At 35.8% G+C, this 19,396-nt stretch overlaps 1 protein-coding gene across 2 annotated transcripts in view; it reads left to right on the forward strand.

The window, feature by feature from the left end:
• Nucleotides 1-19,396, forward strand: part of APC (adenomatous polyposis coli) — a 116,553-nt gene that overhangs the window by 62,894 nt on the left and 34,263 nt on the right. Inside the window, exon 7 of one of the 2 annotated variants that reach the window (XM_004678370.2) lies at nucleotides 14,371-14,475. In XM_004678370.2, the coding sequence (XP_004678427.1) occupies nucleotides 14,371-14,475 (105 nt within the window). Of the gene's footprint in view, nucleotides 1-14,370; nucleotides 14,476-19,396 lie in introns of those variants that run through there. The other variant, XM_012721808.1, reaches the window with a different exon arrangement.

Genomic DNA, 19,396 nt, shown 5'->3' on the forward strand with positions numbered 1-19,396 from the left:
ATTATGGCTTTACTATAATAATTAGAAGTCTGGAAGAGCCAAAAATAAGAAGCGTGTAGAGCAAAATCTGGGAAAGGTGAGGGATAGAGGATGGCAGAACTTCTTTGCTCTCTCCTCCTTGAATCTGGAGATGTCACTCGCCAACCAAGCATGTTGTCTGTTCACTAACTGAGCTTTGGAATCTTTTTTTATTGGGGTTTCATCATGTAGGTAAGATTGTTTAAGTAAGTGACTAAACTCAATTTCCACCTCCTCCTTTCCATGCATGTCCAACTGGCCCAAAGTTTTCAATTTTGTAGGCACATGGTTGGTCTTTCTGGTGATCAGTGCCCAAATAGAAGTTGTTTAAAAAACTGAGTCACCTCATTTGTATAACAAATTAAGAAAATTTCAGGTGTTTTTGAAACGCTGTGCCAAAAACAAAGCAACAAAGGCAAGATATGATTTTTATTATACCACATCAGCCTATAAATTTACCTTTAATCAAAGCTCCAGAAATATTTTACCTCTAGTCAGATTGCTCATAAATCTTTTTAGAGAAGAATTTCTCTAAAAACCCATTTTCAAATAGGCAAAGTTTCAAAATTTTATTATTAGAGTGTGTACTTAAATAAAGTGAATTGTTGAGCAAGAAAAATGGTGATTTGGCATCCAAAACATTGGAGATACAATGTGAAAGAAAGAGATCAAAGACTCCCTAGAATGAGAGAACACCTGAAACAAGTGATAGAAAAAAGTAACCAGTCCATATTGGAATGGTTGACAGTATTCAGAAGAAATGAATCTAAGAAAGTGCGATCAGTAGAATACTTAATGTTTTTTAATTTATTGAAACAAAAGGAAATTTACATTATAGGAAAATGAAGATTGCATCAATACACAGAAAATCAAAGCAGGGCCCTCCCTGGTGGCACAGCATGTTCGAGCACTGCACTGCAAAGCTAAGCCAAGTTGTGGTATCTTCAGTTCAAGTTCAATAGGGTTCGAACTCCCCAGACCTCCCATGTCTCGCCCGTTGTTCCCCTCAACAATATACTTTGTTGATCTGCCTGTTCTGATGCCCACTCTGTCTCTGGTGAATCCTCTCACCATTCCTGCGCCTCTGGCCTATCCCCCACTTCTGTATGCATAAATAAATAAAATATTTTTTAAAAAAGAAAATCAAAACAAAAAAGGTACTCTTTAACTCCGTAAACAAAAAGTTGTGTGTAATGTTGAGGCTAAGATAGTGGTAAAGAGAATCCAGTCTTCATAATAGGAAACCAATAAATGATGCATAAAACTAAAAATGTGCAGAACTATCATTAAAAAGTAGGTTATTTAGAGATAGGAAAATAATACCTCCCAAAGAAAAAAAATACGCTGGGATAGAGCAGGCGAGCATGAGACACTACTGTTTATTGCACAAGCTAAGTTTATAACTAGTGGAAAGTCTTTCTATGCAGCCAGATTCAGACTCACATCCCAGATCATATAAAAATTACATAATGAGGGCCTCATGGTGGCACAGGGGTTAATCGCCAGCCACGGCAGCACTTGAGTTCAGTCTACAGCTAACCTGGGGGCGGACCCACATGGTGCAGCAGCAGACCTCACCTGCCTTACCCGCTGCTCCCCTCAATAGTGTATTTCAGTCATTCTGCTTGTTCTTCTCCCCACTCTCTCTGGTGAATTCTCTCACCCCCTGAACCTCTGACCTGTACCCCAGTTCTTGTATACATAAATAAATAAATCTTTTTAAAAAGAAAAGAGAGTAAAACATCAACACATTAGTGTTTTATAGATATAATTCCTAAAAATATGATGAAACATTGTTTAAAGTGCTTATGATATCTAAAAATGTATATACAACTTTGACCTCATTTTAAAAAACTAGTGTGTGCATGAAAAATAATTTGAAAGGGCAAAAAATATCTTAATGTACCCTTTTTTTTATTGTAGCTGGGCTTTTCTAATTTTTATAGTGAGTATGTCTGGCTTTTATATTAGGAGGGATAACTTGTATGTCCATAAAAAATATGGCAGAGTGCATGTTCTGTCATTGCCATCACATATTTTCTATCCATGCATCCATTCTAAGGATACTTGAATAATGAACCATTCTGTTTTAAACCAAAAACTTATTGTAGATGCATCTATACACAGGGAAGACAGCAGCTTTTGATGTGAAAACTAACTTTTTAAAGCTTAGAGCCCAGAAATTTATTATTATTAGCTCATTTATTATTTCTAAGAATATTTTTATCCTACTTCACTTTTGTTTATACATTATGATTCATTTTGTATATTTTTTCCTCTCAGTTATAATCCCTGTGGACTTCCCACCACCAATTCAGCCATGTGCCACCATCATAGTCTCCTGTGCTTCTTCCTGCCCCAGTTTTGATCCTTTTCCCTTCTTGCCCCTGTAGAATGTCTCTGTTTTATAATTGTTGATTTTCGTTTTTGCATTATTACAATTGCTTTTCTTTCTTTCTTTTTTCCTCCCTGATCCCTTACACTCCTTTTCTCTTTTCTGTCTTATTTCACTAAACATTGTCACTTCCAGCTCCATGTTCCTGCAAATGGCATAAGTTTATCCCCTTTTTGATTGCTAAGTAATATTCCATAATGTACATATACCACATTTTGTTGATCTATTTTTGGGTGTTTGGGTAGATTCCACATCTTCCCTATTGTAAATAGAACAGCAATAAACATAGAGGTGTAGGTGTTCTTTTAAATTAATGTTTTTGTGTCCTTTGGGTAAATACCTAAGAGTGGGATTGCTGGGTCATATGGAAGCTCCAATTTTAGCAGTTTGAGAAACCTCAAAAAGCTTTCTATAGTGGTTGGACCAGTTTGCATTCCTACCAGCAGTGTAGGAGAGTTCCTTTTTCTCCACATCCTCACCAACATTTATTGTTGCTAGTTGTTTTACTATGTGCCATTCTCACTATGTGAGATAGTATTTCATTTTGTCTTTGATTTGCATTTCCCTTACTACAAGTGATGTTGAACATTTTTTCATATGCTTGTGGGCCATCCATTTCCTCTTTAGAAATGTCTTTGTAACTTTTCTGCCCATTTTTTGATGGGATTGTTCACTTTATATTTGTTGATTTTTGTCAGCTCTCTATATATGTTTGTGATCAGTCCTTTATCATTAGTATTGTGTCAAAAATTTTCTTCTAATCAATGGGGTTTCTCTATGTTTTGTGTAATGTTTCTTACTGTACAGAAGCTCTTTAACTTGATGTAGCCCAACTGTTTACCCTTTCCTTCATTATCTTTGCTTTGGGTTATGTATCTTTAAAGACGTTACTGAGGTGTATGTCATGTAATATTTCACCAGTATTTTCTTCTATATATTCTATGGTTTCCGTTATGTCTAGTGCTTTCATCCATTTTGATTTTGTTTTTGTTTATGGTGTAAGGTAGTCATCTAGCTTCATTTTTATGCACAGAGCAGGCCTGTTTGCCAGCACCATTTGTTGAACAAACTTCTTTGTTCCATTTCATTTTCTTTCCTCCTTTGTCAAAGATTAGTTATCCATAAAACTGGGTTTATGTGATGGCATGGTTTTTGTGTCTGTTCTTTTTCCAGTACCATGAAGTTTTGATTAATGGTTTTGTAGTATAGTTTGAAGTTTGAGCATGCAATACATCCATTCACTTTTGTTTTAGTCAGGAGAGTTTTGGTTATTCTTGATTTTTTGTGGTTCTATATGAATCTCATCAATATTTGTTCTCTTTCTTTGAAGAATGTCTAAAAATCTTTTTTTTTAAAGATTTATTTATTTGTTCATACAGAACTGGGGGACAGGCTAGAGGCTCAGGGGTGGCGAGAGGCTTTACCAGAGACAGAGTGGGGAGCAGAACAGGCAGATCTACGAAGTACACTACTGAGGGGAGCAGTGGGCGGGTCAGAAGAGGTCTGCCACGCCATGTGGTCACCTCCGGGACAGGCGGGAATCGAACTCATGTGGAAGTGGCTCCAGCTTCTCAGTGCTGTGCTTCAACCCACTGTGCCACCAGGGAGGGCCAAGAATGTCTAAGATTTTTATTGGAATCGCATTAACTCTATAAATCTCTTTTGGTAGGAAGGCCATTTTTATGATGTTAATTCTTCCTATCCTGAGTGGGGATATGTTTCCATATCTCTATATCTTTTTGTATTTCTTTTAACAGTGTTTTATAATTTTCTTTGTATAGATCTTTTACCTCCTTTTTTGGTTTATACCCAAGAATTTTATTTTCTTTGTCTCAGTTGTAAAGAGGATGGTTTTAAATGTTTTCCACATCTTCTGATTAGTTGTTTGTGTATAAGAAGGCCACTGACTTTCAAGTGTTGATTTTATATTCTGCTATTTTACTAAACTGGTTACTTGTTTTTGATTAGTTTTTTAATGGAGTTTTAAGTTTTTCCATCTAAGTTATCATATTGTCTGCAAGTAATGATCGTTTTACTACGTCTTTCGCTATTTGGATTCCTTGTTTGTCTTTTTTCCTGTTTTAATCCCCTTGCTCAGACTTCCAATATTATGTTGAAAAGCAATGGTGATAGTGGACATCCTTATCTTGTTCCTGATCTTAAAGGAAAGGCTTTCAGCTATTAAACTCATTAAGGATAATATTGGCTGTGGATTTGTCATATATGGTTTTTATTATGTTGAGATATGTTCCTTATATTCTGAGAATTTCAAGGGTCTTCATAAATGGGACTTGAACATTCTTGAATGCCTTCTCTGCCTACATCATATGATCATATCTACCTTACTTTTTTAAAATTCTGACTTCAGTGCATCTGATTTTGAAATACAGAAACACATAATTTGCTATGTAGACAGTTAAGTACAGTGTAATCCTCAGATTCCTAAAAGCAGTTAACCTGGTTATCTTATGCCAAAATAAGTCAACTATAATGTAAGACCATTTTATAATATCTTGAGGACTAAATAAAAGCAGTATTTCTTTAATTTATTTTTATTTTCATTGACATTGTTAAATGCACTTTTCTTGTTTTTATGACTCTGTTGACTTCACTGTAAGTTTATCTTTATTCCCCTTCATCAAACTGTCTTTTTTTTTTCTTCTTTAAGTTATTTTTTAAAAGAAAGCTTTTTTATTCAGAAGCACTGCATTTACACTTTCTCTTTTGATACTTTCTGCTTTGAGGGTTTTTTTTTTTTTTTCCAAACTGCTTTGTAGTTAGTTTCTTCTCCTTCCATCCAGCTTCTTTTCTCATTGCTATTTGGCAGCATCTAACAAGTTTTCATATTTATACCAGTATTCACATTGAGTTATTCTAGCAGGTTAATCTCTTATTTGTATAAAATAGTCTTCCTCATTCCACTTAATACGATACTTTCACCTTGAATTTTATTTTGGTATTTTCTACTAATATTACTCTACTGACTTTTTTTTTCTCTGCCTTTATTGATAAATTTTGCCGACTTTTCTGACATCTGACTAGAATCTAAAATGATTTGTCACTAGTTAGTAGTTATCTTCATTTTCCAGCACTACTATAAGTTTGTTGCAGTTTGGAGCTTGTTTGTATTTTTAGTATTTGTTCAAAATTTTTTATTCATATCAGTGGATTTGGGACCAGCTGTATGTCATTGTGATACAGTATCTTCTTACTTCCTTTTGTTTTGAAAGTGTTTTATATCAGCTGTAGCCTAAAATTGTTATATTTAGATAAATGATTAATGACTGTAAATGAAAAGAAAGTATCATGCCACATTTAAGAAAGAGCCAAGCTCTTTATTTTGGAGTTTCTTTATTTGGTTATAGTTTCCTTGTTCCGTATTGTTTTAACATAAACCTGGGGGAGGGAGGCAGGGAACCTGGGATTAGATACTTACAGATTAGTTCATGGGCACTCTTGACAAGAAAAATATACGTCATCCAAATAATTTCTTCATCATGATTCATACTATGTCCCACCTACTAATAATTTTGGTTCAAGGTCTAGATACTGAACTTAATTCAAATGATGTAATTATTACAAAACTCAGAAGTTACAGTTCATGAGGTCACCACTGCTACCACATTCTTGTGTATCCCTTCAAACATAAATTATTTATTAACAAATAAATACGTTTGGGGGGATCCAAGGATGGGAACTATGAGTGGGTTTTTAGCATTGTTTTGCAATGACCAGTGAAAATATTTACTGAAATTCTATGCAAAGTATTCTTAATACCTCATTAATAAGGAGATAGTCCAGTTGTAAAGTGGGCCAAAGATTTGCATGGACATTTTACAGAAAAGATTAAAGGAGGATGGCTTATTAGCCATCAAGCATATGAAAGTATGCTCAATATCACTAGGCATTAGGAAAATACAAATCAAAGCACAGTAAAATTCTGCTACATGCCCATTAAGATGCCATTGTGATCCAATATCTTGCTTTCTTTTATGTGAAAATGAATGAACATGATACTAAGCATTGATGAGGATGTTCATCAATGTAGGTTAGCCGAAGCCATCATACATAGCTATGAGAATATAAAGTGGAAAACCACTATGGGTAGCCAACAAAAATGAAAATGTATGACCATACAAAGACTTCACCATGAGTGTTTATGTTTGTATTATTCATAATGGCCTAAAAGAAGAAATAATGCAAACGTATAGTAGCTAGTAAATAAACAAAATGTAATAATAAAGTAGAAGAAATTGCTGACACATAAATATGACATGTATGAATCTCAAAAACATGTGATTAAAGGAAGCTAGACATAAGGCCACAGTACTCCATTTGTAAGAAAAAGCAAATTTATAAAAACATAAGGAAGCAGTAGTGAGTGATAATGATGATTGACTGTAAAAGGACACAAGGGGTTCCTATTAGAATACTGAAAACATTCTAAGTGTGGACCATGGTGATCCTTAGTAAATTGGATTGTACACATAAAATGGGTTAATTTTATGGTATGTGAATATCTCAAGAAAATTGTTTTTAAAGAGAGATTTCCAGTCCTGTGGGTAGAAAACTTTGGAGAAGTTGTCCAACAAATATGGAAATGAGGATACTAGTTAGGATTATTCTTTCATAAGAATCAGCAACAGCCTCTCTTCTTTCAGTATTATAGGTAGTTGTAGCACTCAAAGAACCGCCTTTGAAAGCTGACCATAGATGTCAGATGTCCAGAAGAGAAGGGATAAGATGGGGATGGGAGGAGAGAGCACAGGGAACTATGGTGCTTTAATGGTAGCAGAGAGCTACATTGACAACTTGAGGATTGAAATTCTATACTGTCAAAATAATAACAATGTTGTAAAACAATTGTACTTCATTAAAAATAAAATTAAAAATTTTCTAAATTGCAGGCAGGTCTAGGATCAATAAAAAGATAAAGGGAAGTAAAAATAAGGAAAGAGGGAGGACAAAAGAAAACAAAAGAAGTGTAAAATAATTGTGCTCTAGTGTCAGCGCATCTGAGTGGTAATTAACAGTTCTGCCTTGACCACCATCTGGGTTTGTGACTGGAAGCCAGATACTTATCCTCTCTGTGCGTCAGTTTCTTCATCTGTAAAATGGGTATAATAGTAGTTCCTATCTCAAAGTTTTGTGTGTGGATTAAAGAAATTATAGAAGCTAAATGACTAGTGCAAAATAAACATTAGATTTTTTTTTTTTAATGTTGTGAATGATGGAGGAAAGAATAGAAAGGGAGAAAGACCACAAGGTCAGGAACCTGTCTCACACAAGAAGGTGGGGGTAGAAGGGATTAATATATCCAGTAAACTTAGCTATAGAAAATAAGATCCTCAGGTGCCAACACCTAGATCAGGAGGCACGAGACCCAAGCAGGTATCAGACTGCATGCCATAGGGAGTGTCAGGAGCAAAGATCTGAAGGTAAAGATAAGGAGATTTAGGGCCATGGAAGAATCTCCTGTCCTCTCTGCTAATTCTGACTAGGATCATTACTGGAGATCCTCAGTGTTTCCCACATTAAATTGGTATGACTTTCTGCTCACTAGGTCATCAGTAAATTATGAGCTTTCAGCCCAAATTGTGTTTTTCTACACAGTGCACAGGTGGAGAGAATCATATGAATATATCGCTACATAAGCTGAAATACTGGGGCAAGGACCTGAAACTCATCTGTAAATCTTCCAGGGTCCTTAGAAAATCTGCCAAGTCTTTGCTTATACTGCATCAGGTCAGCCATAAAGAAGGGCACATGGACTCAGAGTCTCCATTGGCCTCCTCCTGGAGTGGACAGAATTTAGCCAAAGTATTGGTAAGAAGTCCCACTCTAAGTTTACCCAGGAGGACTTAATTCTGTTAAAGATAGTCTTGGGTGGTAACTTTGGAGAGTCCAAGAGTGTTTCAGGTTAAAAGTTAGCTGGAGGCTCGGGGTAGTAGACCAAGAAGTCCTGGCAAGTAAAGGGTCATCTAGATATTTGTAGAATCCTCTTTTGGGGGGTTTAAAAAAGGAGTCTTTTTTGGCCAGGCATATCTGGCAAACTTTGCTCAAGTTCAAGTCTTGCTGTGAGGCCATAAAGGCCAAAACATATTGAGACCTCAACCCATTTATTTTATCTTCTGCAAAACATCTAATTGTGGAAGGGTGGTATAGTTTAAGATTCCATTAATGGTTAAAGAGGCCAGGCTGAATTACAGTAGTGAATTAAAGTCTTTCCTTTAAAATAGTTGAGACCAGCTGCTAAGAATGGAGCTTCCATATGACCCAGCAATTCCACTCTTAGGTATCTACCCAGAGGACACAAAAACAGATTCAAAAGGACACCTGCACCCCTATGTTTTTGGCTGCACTATTTGCAATAGGAAAGTGTTCAGTCAACCCAGATGCCCAAAAATAGATGAGTAGATCAAGAAGATATGGTCCATATACACTGTGGAATATTACTCAACAATCAAAAAAAAAAAAGAGATAAACTCATAATTTTTAAGGCAACATGGATGGAGCCGAAAGGGACCATGCTTATTAGTGAAATAAGCCAGAAATAAAAAGAAAAGTACAAGATGGTTTCACTCATAGCAGGAGTGTAAGGGATCAGGAAAGAAACAAAAAAGCAATTTTAATAAAATAAAAGTGAAATTCAACAAACAAGTATAAACCAGAGACATTCTACAGGGTTGGAGAAGGAAATAGGATCAAAACTGGAGTGGGAAGAGCACATGGGACTATGATTATGACACATGGGTGAATTGGTGGTGAAAAGTCCAAAGGGATTACAACCAAGATGGAAAAATGTACAAAATAAAGAATAATGTAAAAATAGATGTATATACACACACATATATAGTAAAAACAAGTAAAATAATGAGGCCTAATTTCTTATAATTCTTCAAGATACAATCCAAAGGAGAGTCTGTGGGAATTGAGTGAGCAGATCCCACCATGGATTAGTGCCTGAAAGAGAAGTTGAACCTGTCATGGCTAGGTAACAGTGGGTCCACAGTGGGTGTAGCGATGGTGTACCCCCAGGGAGTGCTCATGTTTTTGTGGGTGTCCCAATTTGAGACCCCTGGGCCTGAGCATCCCCAGGCATCTCTACTTATTATCTACCCCTGCCATTCTCTCTTCTCTAGGTGGAAAGGAAGGCTGTCTCAGAATCTGGGATCCTTAATTGGCATGTGTCCAGGTGGGAGGAGAATTTGAAACTTTAAAGCTTTAACTAGTTAGTCTTTGAGCTCCTGAGCCTTCTCCTGCTATGGAAAATTGCCCTATCAGCCTGAATATTTGGGGTCCCAAAGTGTAATTTTCAAGTATCAGTATATAAATAGCTTCTGTGTATCCCATTGTTCCCTGAGAATAACAGAGGGTAATAAGCTGGTAGCAAGCCAAAAGATTAAAGGGGAACTGTTGACTAATGACTCTTCTCCTTGTTATCTAGAAATTCTTTAAGGAAAGGTAACTTGCGTTCAGTCTACGTGTGGCTTTAATACCAGTTAGCAAGGACATTTCAGAAAATGAGTTACAGTGCAGGACCAGAAGCCTAGCTCTAACACATCAGTAGCTAAAATAATTGACTGAAGTTAGTCTTCAATGAGCCTTAAAATTAAGCCATATACAACAAAAATGTTTAGAGTTGAATCTCAAAGGCACATTTATGAACCAAGGAGAGGAAATGTGGTCCTCATAGCAAGGGAAGGAGACTATTAAAGTACTGTGATGTAAGAAGGCACTTAAGACAGATACATTTGGAAGAGAGAGAGTAGGTGTGAGAGGAGTCACAGAGGGGAAATATTTGGACTGACCAGTAGGAAGTCAGAATGGTTTACTGGGTACTTCAGGTACGTTTATTTGTAGTTAATTATGATGGAGGAAAAAAGCAATGAAAGATTGTGGTCCTAGTCAGAGAAAAGCAGTAGTGAGAGGTTGTAAAAAGCAGGTAGGTCCCAGCCTTTTTTTAAACATAAGAGGTAGAGAGCGTAGGGTGGGACATGTGGAATGTATAGTATGACTTCCTGCGTTGCTGCACCTCTATGTTGTGGTTGGCAGGACTAGAGCTACACACCAACTTATTCTTTCACAGCAGTCTTCTAGAAAATGGCAGTAAGCCCTAATAGCCTCTTATATGGCTGACCCATACCCACTATTTTTAGTGGCAAGGATAAGACCTGGTTTGAAAACAGAACTCAGGAGAGAGCTCTTCTCCCCATGGTAGAGAGAAAAATGGTGGCTCCACTGAGCTAGTGAGGCAGAGAGAGAGAGGTACAAGGGGTTCACCTGATTGGACTAAGAGTTATTGAAAAGCTGTTCCCTCACATTTTAGGGCCCACCACAGAGTAGCGTTGACCTGAGCCCATCAGTCCATGCAGGACAGATAGTCACTGAACACCTATTCCTTTCAGAAAGAGCTCTTAAGAGCACAGTAATAGAGAAACTGGAGAAATCTTACCGATACCTTGAAAAGTCCTATGTTGGGCAACAGATGATGTGGTTTTTGGAGTCAGTGGTTTTGGAGAGTAGGGTCCTTGGGTTCACTCTGGGAAAGGTTTCACCAAAGCTCCCCTTTAGAGGCATGCAGTGATTCTCCACGTCACAGAATCGTCATATGTTTAGAAGAGCAGGTTTATTAGGGAAAGGGACAGAAGAATAAAGGACACTTGCATAAACACAAGTGGGCAGGAAGAGCTGCCCCAAAGGGGCAGGTTTGCTGAGAGAGGCCTGCTTAATTGTAGGCGGGTAGCCTTAGAAGAGTGGCCTGCACTAAGGAAGGTCAGAAAGAAGTCCCAGCAGGTACAGGTCACAAGTGGGCAGAAAAACTGCCCTGCTGTGGTGGCAGCATTACGTTTTATAATCTTTGGGTAGAAAGGGGTTCATCTTCGTGGGTAGATGGTTTGTTCTTTAATCTCTATATCTTAATTTTCAGACCTGTGCTCCAGATATACCTTACAGCAATCTGATAACCTTCCTGGGTCTTGTGCCTCCTGATCTAGGTGTAGGAGCCTAAGGATCTTACTTTCTACAGCTGGGTTTACTAGCTAAGTTAATCCCTCTACCCCACCTCCTTGTGTGACACAGGTTCCTGACCTTGTGGTCTTTTTCTGTTCTTTCCTCCATCATCATCATCATCATCATAAATAGCATTGCAGTCCTGCAGGAATGTGTTTCTCTGGATCACCTGTTCTATTTGAAATGGCTTTCAACTCTTTACTAATTCTACCTCTTCACAGAGAATATAGTTGCTGTCTTTCCTACCAGGAAGCATTCAGCCTTCCTTCCTGTGCTTTGGATTTTCAATTCTGTCTTATTAAAATTAGTTTCTATTCTGATAGTTTCACCGATGGGTCATTCAGTAACTTCCATATTAAATTAAATTGACATTTTGATCTTCATCTTGACATTTTCCACATTGTGTGTTGAACACTTGCAGTTGTTTAAATCTTCTTCTCTTGGAATCTATGAAACATTTTTTTGGCTTCTTCCCAATCATTTGACCTTTATAGAACTGTGTTTGTTTATCTGGACTATAATTCTAGGCATTCCTAAGGCATATTTATCTTTTCTATTATCTCTCCCTAAGACCATCTCATTTATGATTAGGACTTTACTTAATCTATATGTTATTTACATTCAAATTTATATTTCTACTACTGGGTTCCAGACTCTAAAATTTATGTGCCTAATCTGTATCTTCACCTAATGTCTCAAAAGTACTTTACAATAAATGCAGCATATCTAAGACATAAATAATGATTTCCTCCTCAACCCTCCTTGTGATCCTCTTTCCAAACAACACTTATTCTCCTTTGTATTACTGTTACAGGGCAACCCTGCTATGAAATGGGTTGCCTGATTGTGGGCCCCACACATGCACTTAAAAATGACTTAAAAAAATATTCAGCTACAGACACACACAAAAAAAGTTACTAACGGGTTTATTTATAAAAGTAGGGGAAATGAGGAGATGAATATTTAAGGGCCAAAGGGAGGGTGGTAAATTAGTAATGCATCCTGCCAGTGAAAGCCAAGAGCCAAGAAGTGCAGGAGCAAGCAAGTGAAGAATCAAAAACCAAAGGTGCCCCCAATATCCACATGTCTGGTTTTACACCAAAACCTAGCTGCCTAACTCCACCCGCAGGTCCCAGCAATCCTCCCGTCTGTGATGATGGGATTTGTAGTTTCCCTATGTCTTGATGGCTGTGGTCTGGAGTTGGGGTGGAGTCCACAAAACCCATGGAGTTCCTTCAGGGCATCCTTTCTGCCTGTGAATTATACCATCATTATTTATTAATCTGTTTCCACTAAAGAACAAGTGAGTAATTCTTGACAACAGATCTCTTCTTCTGCTCATAATATCCAGTCTACCATGAAGTCCTTCAGGTTTGCCTCTGTGTCTTTCTTTTATCTCTCTGCTCCTTAGGCAAGGTACTATCATCTCACGTTTATATTAATACATTAACCGTTCACCTGTTTCCTACCTACTTAGATCATTATAATTTTACTCTAAAAGAATCAATTTGCCTTTAACATTTTCCATTAATTAACTAGTACTAGTGAGATGTAAACTAGTGTCATCTATAACCCTAAATTTTAGAATAACCCTAAAATTCAGCAGTCAGTGAATTTATCATCTTTTTGTCCCATACCACATCATGATCCTTTGACATACTTCCTCCCACCTCAGAGCCTTTGCATGTGATCTGTTTACCTAAAATCTAGGACACTTGTGAAAACTCTTTCCCCAAACCCCCTCTGTTGCATGTTCTTTGCACTTTCTACCCTTCTTTCAAGTGCTTTGTTAAATTTTAACCTGTGATTCTCTCCTTATTTGACAGTATCCCTGACTAGACTATCACTTCCAAGGGTACATAGAAAAAAGTCTAGTTTTGCTAACTCTGTATTCCCCAGCACCTAGTACAAGCAACTAACAGATGCTCAGTGATTGCTTTTATAGTGATATATTTGAATACCTTTGTCTTAAGTCTTTATGATTTTAGGGATCTGTGATTCATTGTCTCTAAATTGATTTTATGTCTACTTTTTTAATTTATTGAATATTCTGGTATGCTTTTCACATAGTACTGTTTTTTCTATTTCTGAGTTATTATATCTCTCTCTCTTTTGCCTACATAGTTTTATTTAGCATGTTCATCCTTTAAGTCATGTTGTAAATGACCTAGGAAAGATGATGTGTAAAGAAACTCCTGAGGAAAGCATTTTGTAATCCACTATTATGTCAGATTTCTTAAAGTATAAATTTTATTTTAGGATATAATTTTCCTAGTACAAGTACATTGGTAATCTCTTTAATAAATATTTTGGTTTTTTTTATACTCTGCTGGAGTTTTTTACAAAGTGACTTCTTTGTACTAGATATGATCTTGAAATGAAGCTTTTACTGGATCTAATCTGTCACTTTCATCTCATAGAGCAGATGGTTGTTACCTTGGAAAAGGACTTTGGTTTAAATCTAAGAATTTTAACTGTTGAGTTTATTTGACTTTTATTAACACACACACACATAGATATTATATGTATAACTATAGTTCCACAAAATACTTCTAAGCATTTTTTTAAATCTTAATTTTGCAGCTCCATTAAATGCCAAAACCATGTGGCATTGTAGAAAAGACAGTTATTTGTGCTATTTGGATTATTTTCCTGATAGTGATATGAGCACAGCTGGTGAAGGATGATGTTCCTGTGAGTCTCAGAAAATCCTTTGTCTTGTGCAGCTCTAATACTCAAGGGACACACTTCACTTTCTTCTGACCAAAATAGTCGACTGCCAAAGATGCTTGAGGTTGTGAAGTGTGCAGTGCAGTTTTGTCCCTTTGTGAGCCTTTATAATTGATGGATTCAGAGCTCTAAAAGGAGAAAGAAAAAAAGCAAGCTGTGAGCTAAGAAAGCATACATCACTTTTGTTTGTAATGATATGAATTCCATATTAACAGAGATCATCTCAAAACAAGCATGAAGCTGGCTCACATGAAGCTGAGCGGCAGAATGAAGGTCAGGGAGTGGCAGAAATCAACATGGCAACATCTGGTAGTGGTCAGGTAAGTAAATAATTTTATTGTATTGTTTTTAACTTATCCATTTAAATACTTTAAAGGAATGTGAAGTGGAATGGGTCTCAGAATGATCTGTAAGTTTGTTATTCCTGCAAGAATAGCTCCAGAAGAATTTAGTTTCAAAATGCCATCATTTATTTTTATTACATCTAGCAATTATGCCTTCAGAATTCCTAAGTATATTTCCTAAGTATAGTTCTAAATTGTGTGTTTCTATTTTAGTCAAAAATGGTTAGTTTGAGCAAAAGTTTATTTAAAAAAAAATACTAAGCTGTAGTTTGGTTATATATATCATATGACCTAGATATATTATTGCTTGCAGCAAATATGTGTGCTCTTTCTGTAATGAATTATTTGCAGATATATTTTTTAGAGTTCTTATTTTCTGTTGTTCTTAAGATTATGTATTAATCTTATTGGAAGGAGTTTCTCTAATACTTATAAAAATTAAAAGAGATGTAGCCTAATCATGTGTAGCTGTTAATCACATTGTTTATATTATAGAAGTCAAGTTGATTTTATTATCTTGTTATACTTTCATAAATTATTGTATTGAAGTGCATCCTAAAGTAACAGAATTATAGTGAGAAGTATTCTGTCTTCTCCACATTTCTTTTCAGTGAATATTCATCTTATATATGAATGATTTTCTTAATAGTTTCACTAAAATGATGTTAATTTTCCTGCTATTGATAAAAAAAATACTCCCACTTAAATCTATAGATGGTAATTTTCATTAAATTCATTTGATGCTTTTATTCATTAAAATTTAAATCAAAATGTCTCATTTCAGTATTTAATTTTACTGAGTGAAAACAGAGATACTTTATTTTAGTATTTTTAGTAATACTAAAACTCTTTAAGTTAGAGATGGTAAATTAGGAAAAAAGAAATTACATTTAAATAATACATTTAGGTTCTTGCTTTGTCTATTATGCATTCCTACATAGTTGTAGGGACAAGATAACTTTTTTCCTTAGAATTAGACATATTAGCACTTTGATTCATATTCTAATTATAATGTACTTTTAAGTCTTAACTGTCCAATCACCCAGCTATCCATTTAAAAAATAAAAATTTAATCAATTCCATATTTCTTAAATAAGAACAAATTCTAAATAGATTAGATTTAGTGTTAAAGTGAAAACTGAAAAATATAGATAGAATAGTATATGATCTGAATTTTTATTATGACATGGATAGAAAACCATAGAAGAAGGAATCAATGAATTTCACATAAACAAACAAAAATCAGAATATTATTTGCAAATGTATATGGCTAGGAAAAAACTAATATTTCATATTCATAAAGATATTTACAAATCAGCTATTTAAAGATTTTAATGTGTGGACAAAGGGCATAAACAAGAAATAAAAGAAGGAAATTTGTAAACACATGAAAAGATGATCACCTTTATTAGTAAGGATGTATAAATTTAAACTACAACCAAAATGAAATTTATTTGGAGACCAGTATTTGGCAAAGATCAATAACTCTTAGTATTGGCAATGATAAGTTAACAGACATTCTCATATACTGCTCTTAATTGTGTGAAAATGAACCTTTCTGAAGACTAGATTTGTAAAATGTCTCAAAATCTATAATGTGCCTGATCTTTGACTTATCACAAATCAAAGATTTATGTTAGTGAGATAATCAGTTAAGAATTGTTAGTGAGATAATCAGTTAAGAATTGCCAGACGTGTTTGAAGAGATCATATTTTAATAGCAGCAACAGGAACATCATGACTATTAATCAGTAGGTTAAGTTTTAAATTATTAGTCCATCAAATGGATAAATGGTTAAGTAACTAGAATCGCTAGACCTGAGACTAACTTCCATACCTTCTAGCTAGCAAAGTCGTAAACTCTTGAGTTTGTTATTGTTTCTTCCATAATAAAAGTAGTGGCATGTAGTAGATAGTCATAAAAGTAGTAGCTATTGTTGTTAATAACTATTAAAAGTTATTTTAATTAATAAATATTGCATGTGAGATACCATATTGAGTGCTAAAAATAGAAAATTGAACAGAAAACAGTTCTGGCATCATGGAAGCTGCATGGTCTATACATGGAAATGTTAAATGATAAATTACATCTCTTTTTATATAGAAATCTAACTTTTGTTTTAGCCTTCAGTCTTGCCTTCATAGTATTTTCTTCATATTTTGATTATTGATCCTTCCAAAACACAGGTCAGATCACTTGTTTAAACCTTTCACTGACTTCCCACTTCATTACAGTAGAATCTAGATTCTTAATTGCCTGTTTTTCCAGTAGTATCTCTGACTACCTGTCCCCACTTCTTACCATTCTCTCCTTCCTGTAGTCCACGATCATGCCCAGACCTTCCACACAATGTCCCCTTTGCCTGTTCTGCTGTAGTCAGTTCATTGTATGAGTTTTACTCACTCTTTCCTTCAGTTTAAATGGCACTTTTTCCTGGATGTTTTTCTTGTTCCTACCTTCCTAGAAAAGAAAGTACTCTCAGTTACTCTTGACGTCTCTTCTCACAGCTTGTAGCGCAATTTATTGTTGGTTTAACTATCTGCTTTTCCTTTTTAAAGCTGTTGTGTTTTCCTTTAAACTGTTGTGTTTGCTTACTATTATATCCCAAACAGCTAGCACAGTATCTGGCATACAGTAATTGTTAATAAATGCTTTTTAAATATAAATGTTAGTAAATTAAATTATTATAACCTTACTTACTATACATATGTCAACACATGTCTGTGTGTAGAAAAGTGTCAGGAAAATATTATCTTCATATGTTCAGATATTCTTCAGATGTGGTTTTCGCCATAATACTTCCACGTATTGTTTCATTGTTTGTAATGTACATGAGAGCTCTTAAAAGTAGTAAATTGGGGGCCAGTATTCATCCAGTGTTAAAATGATACCTTCTGATAATATTGTGGAACATGACAAACTGCTTGGTTTTTGGCATGGATTTTCCCACCAGTTTGTGTTCATGTAGCACTAATATTGCTAGGGCTATTTGGCTACTTTCGGTCATAGTTAAATGTGGCACTGTAGCAGCGCCTTTGATATTAAAAGATACATGTATTTACAACTTTTATTTCAGCTATACCAGGATTCCTTTAATCTTATCTTTTATAGGATCTGTTCATATGGTAACTTCTTGTTCTTTGTTCATTTGTTTTGTTTGTTATTTGTTCCAGAGACAAACTCCATTGACACTAATTGAAAATGAAATTCACTCTGTTTGACTTTCACTGCAGGATGACCTAACTAAGGCCTCTACCTTAGTTAGTTCACTTTAACTCTACCACCATGTGGAAGTTCACAGTATCCCCTCGCTTACCCATTTCTTGCTCACATCCACCTTGCCAGCAACATTTTATAAAGAGTAAATTACCCTCATTGGAGATCTTGTTAGCTTCCCTTTACTCTTAAAATAAGATAACCCTTTATTATGACCTATATAAATTATCTCTACCTAACACACTCTTTCATCACTTTAGCGACACTGACTTTTGAGTGCCTCATATTGACTGGGCTTTTTCCTGTATGGTCTGTTTGTGCAAGATTCTGTCCCACTTCACTTGGTCAGCTTCTTTTCATGTATGCCTGAGCTTAAACATCACCTGCCCAGAGACTTGATTGTTTCAGATCCCACTGTTAAAATATCGTGAAGCCATTTTTAGTCTTGTTTTCTTGTTATTTATTTGCTGACGAACCAAAGTTTCTTGTCTTAAAAAAGTTTTCCATAATCTGAATTTTGCTGATAATACCTCCATGGCTAATTTTGACATGTCCCTGTTTACTCTGGGTTCCCTGTAAATTGGCAGTTGGATCTCGGGATATGATCAAATTTGGATTAAATCATCTTCGGAGGGGAGGAGAGAGGTTTAAGAATAAGACTTTACAGGTGGTATTGTGGTCTTTCATCACTTATCTGGTTCCTTCTCTTTTTGTGATATTAATAGCTACTGATAATTAACAGCATGAGAGCTACAAAATTAGCTGAAATACTTCTGTAAACAGAACCATCTCCTGGTCTGCTATTTGATTACTTTTTGGTATAGTTGTATAGGGAAATACTTGCTATAACTTTCTAGTGAGTTACTTTCTAAAGCGAGTGAATACTGAACTCACTTTTTTTTAAGATTTTTTTATTTATGCATACAGAACTGGGGTACACGCCAGAAGTGCAAGGGCGATAAGAGGCTTTACCAGAGACAGAGTGTGGAGCAGAACAGGTGGAACAACTGAAATGCACTGCTGAGGGGAGCAATGGATAAAACAGGAGAGGTCTACTGCACCATGTGGATCACCTCCAAGGCCAAGGGTCGAACTCAACTGAGGCCGCTGCTGCTAGGTGGCAGTGCTGCATCCTAACCCATTGCACCACCAGGGAGGGCCTGAACTCACTTTCTAAACTGACCATAGAAGAGAGTTTCTAACCTAACATGTATAGTTAAAATTGACTAAATCCCAATTTTGCTAATAGTCCTGCTAGGTCCCCACAGCAAGCAATTAAATTATAGTAATCTTAGGGAGTACTTTAGGATGAATAAGAGAAAAGCAGAAAATAAAAAGATGATTGATTCTAACACAGAATAAATGGAATTGTACTTACCTGAGAAATTCTTCCAAGCCATGCTTCTATTTCTCAGCCCATTTTTCACTCTACTTTTAACCTTTTTCCCTGCTTTTGTCACTGAAAGATAATGTAAAATTCATTCATCAGTGTTTAGTATGTTTATTAAGCATTTATATCATGTCAGCCTTAGATTATGATAGTTAGCTCGGTAGATGCTACCTACCTTATCCAGAAACTTACACTCTGGTGGTGCAGCAGGTTAAAGCACAGCACTGTTAAGCTGGCCACAGCCACTTCAGCACAAGTTCGATCACTGACCTTGGAGGTGACCCACATGG

This window comes from Condylura cristata, unplaced genomic scaffold (genome assembly GCF_000260355.1).
Source record: "Condylura cristata isolate star-nosed mole 26May11 unplaced genomic scaffold, ConCri1.0 scaffold00007, whole genome shotgun sequence".
Lineage (NCBI taxonomy): Eukaryota > Metazoa > Chordata > Mammalia > Eulipotyphla > Talpidae > Condylura > Condylura cristata.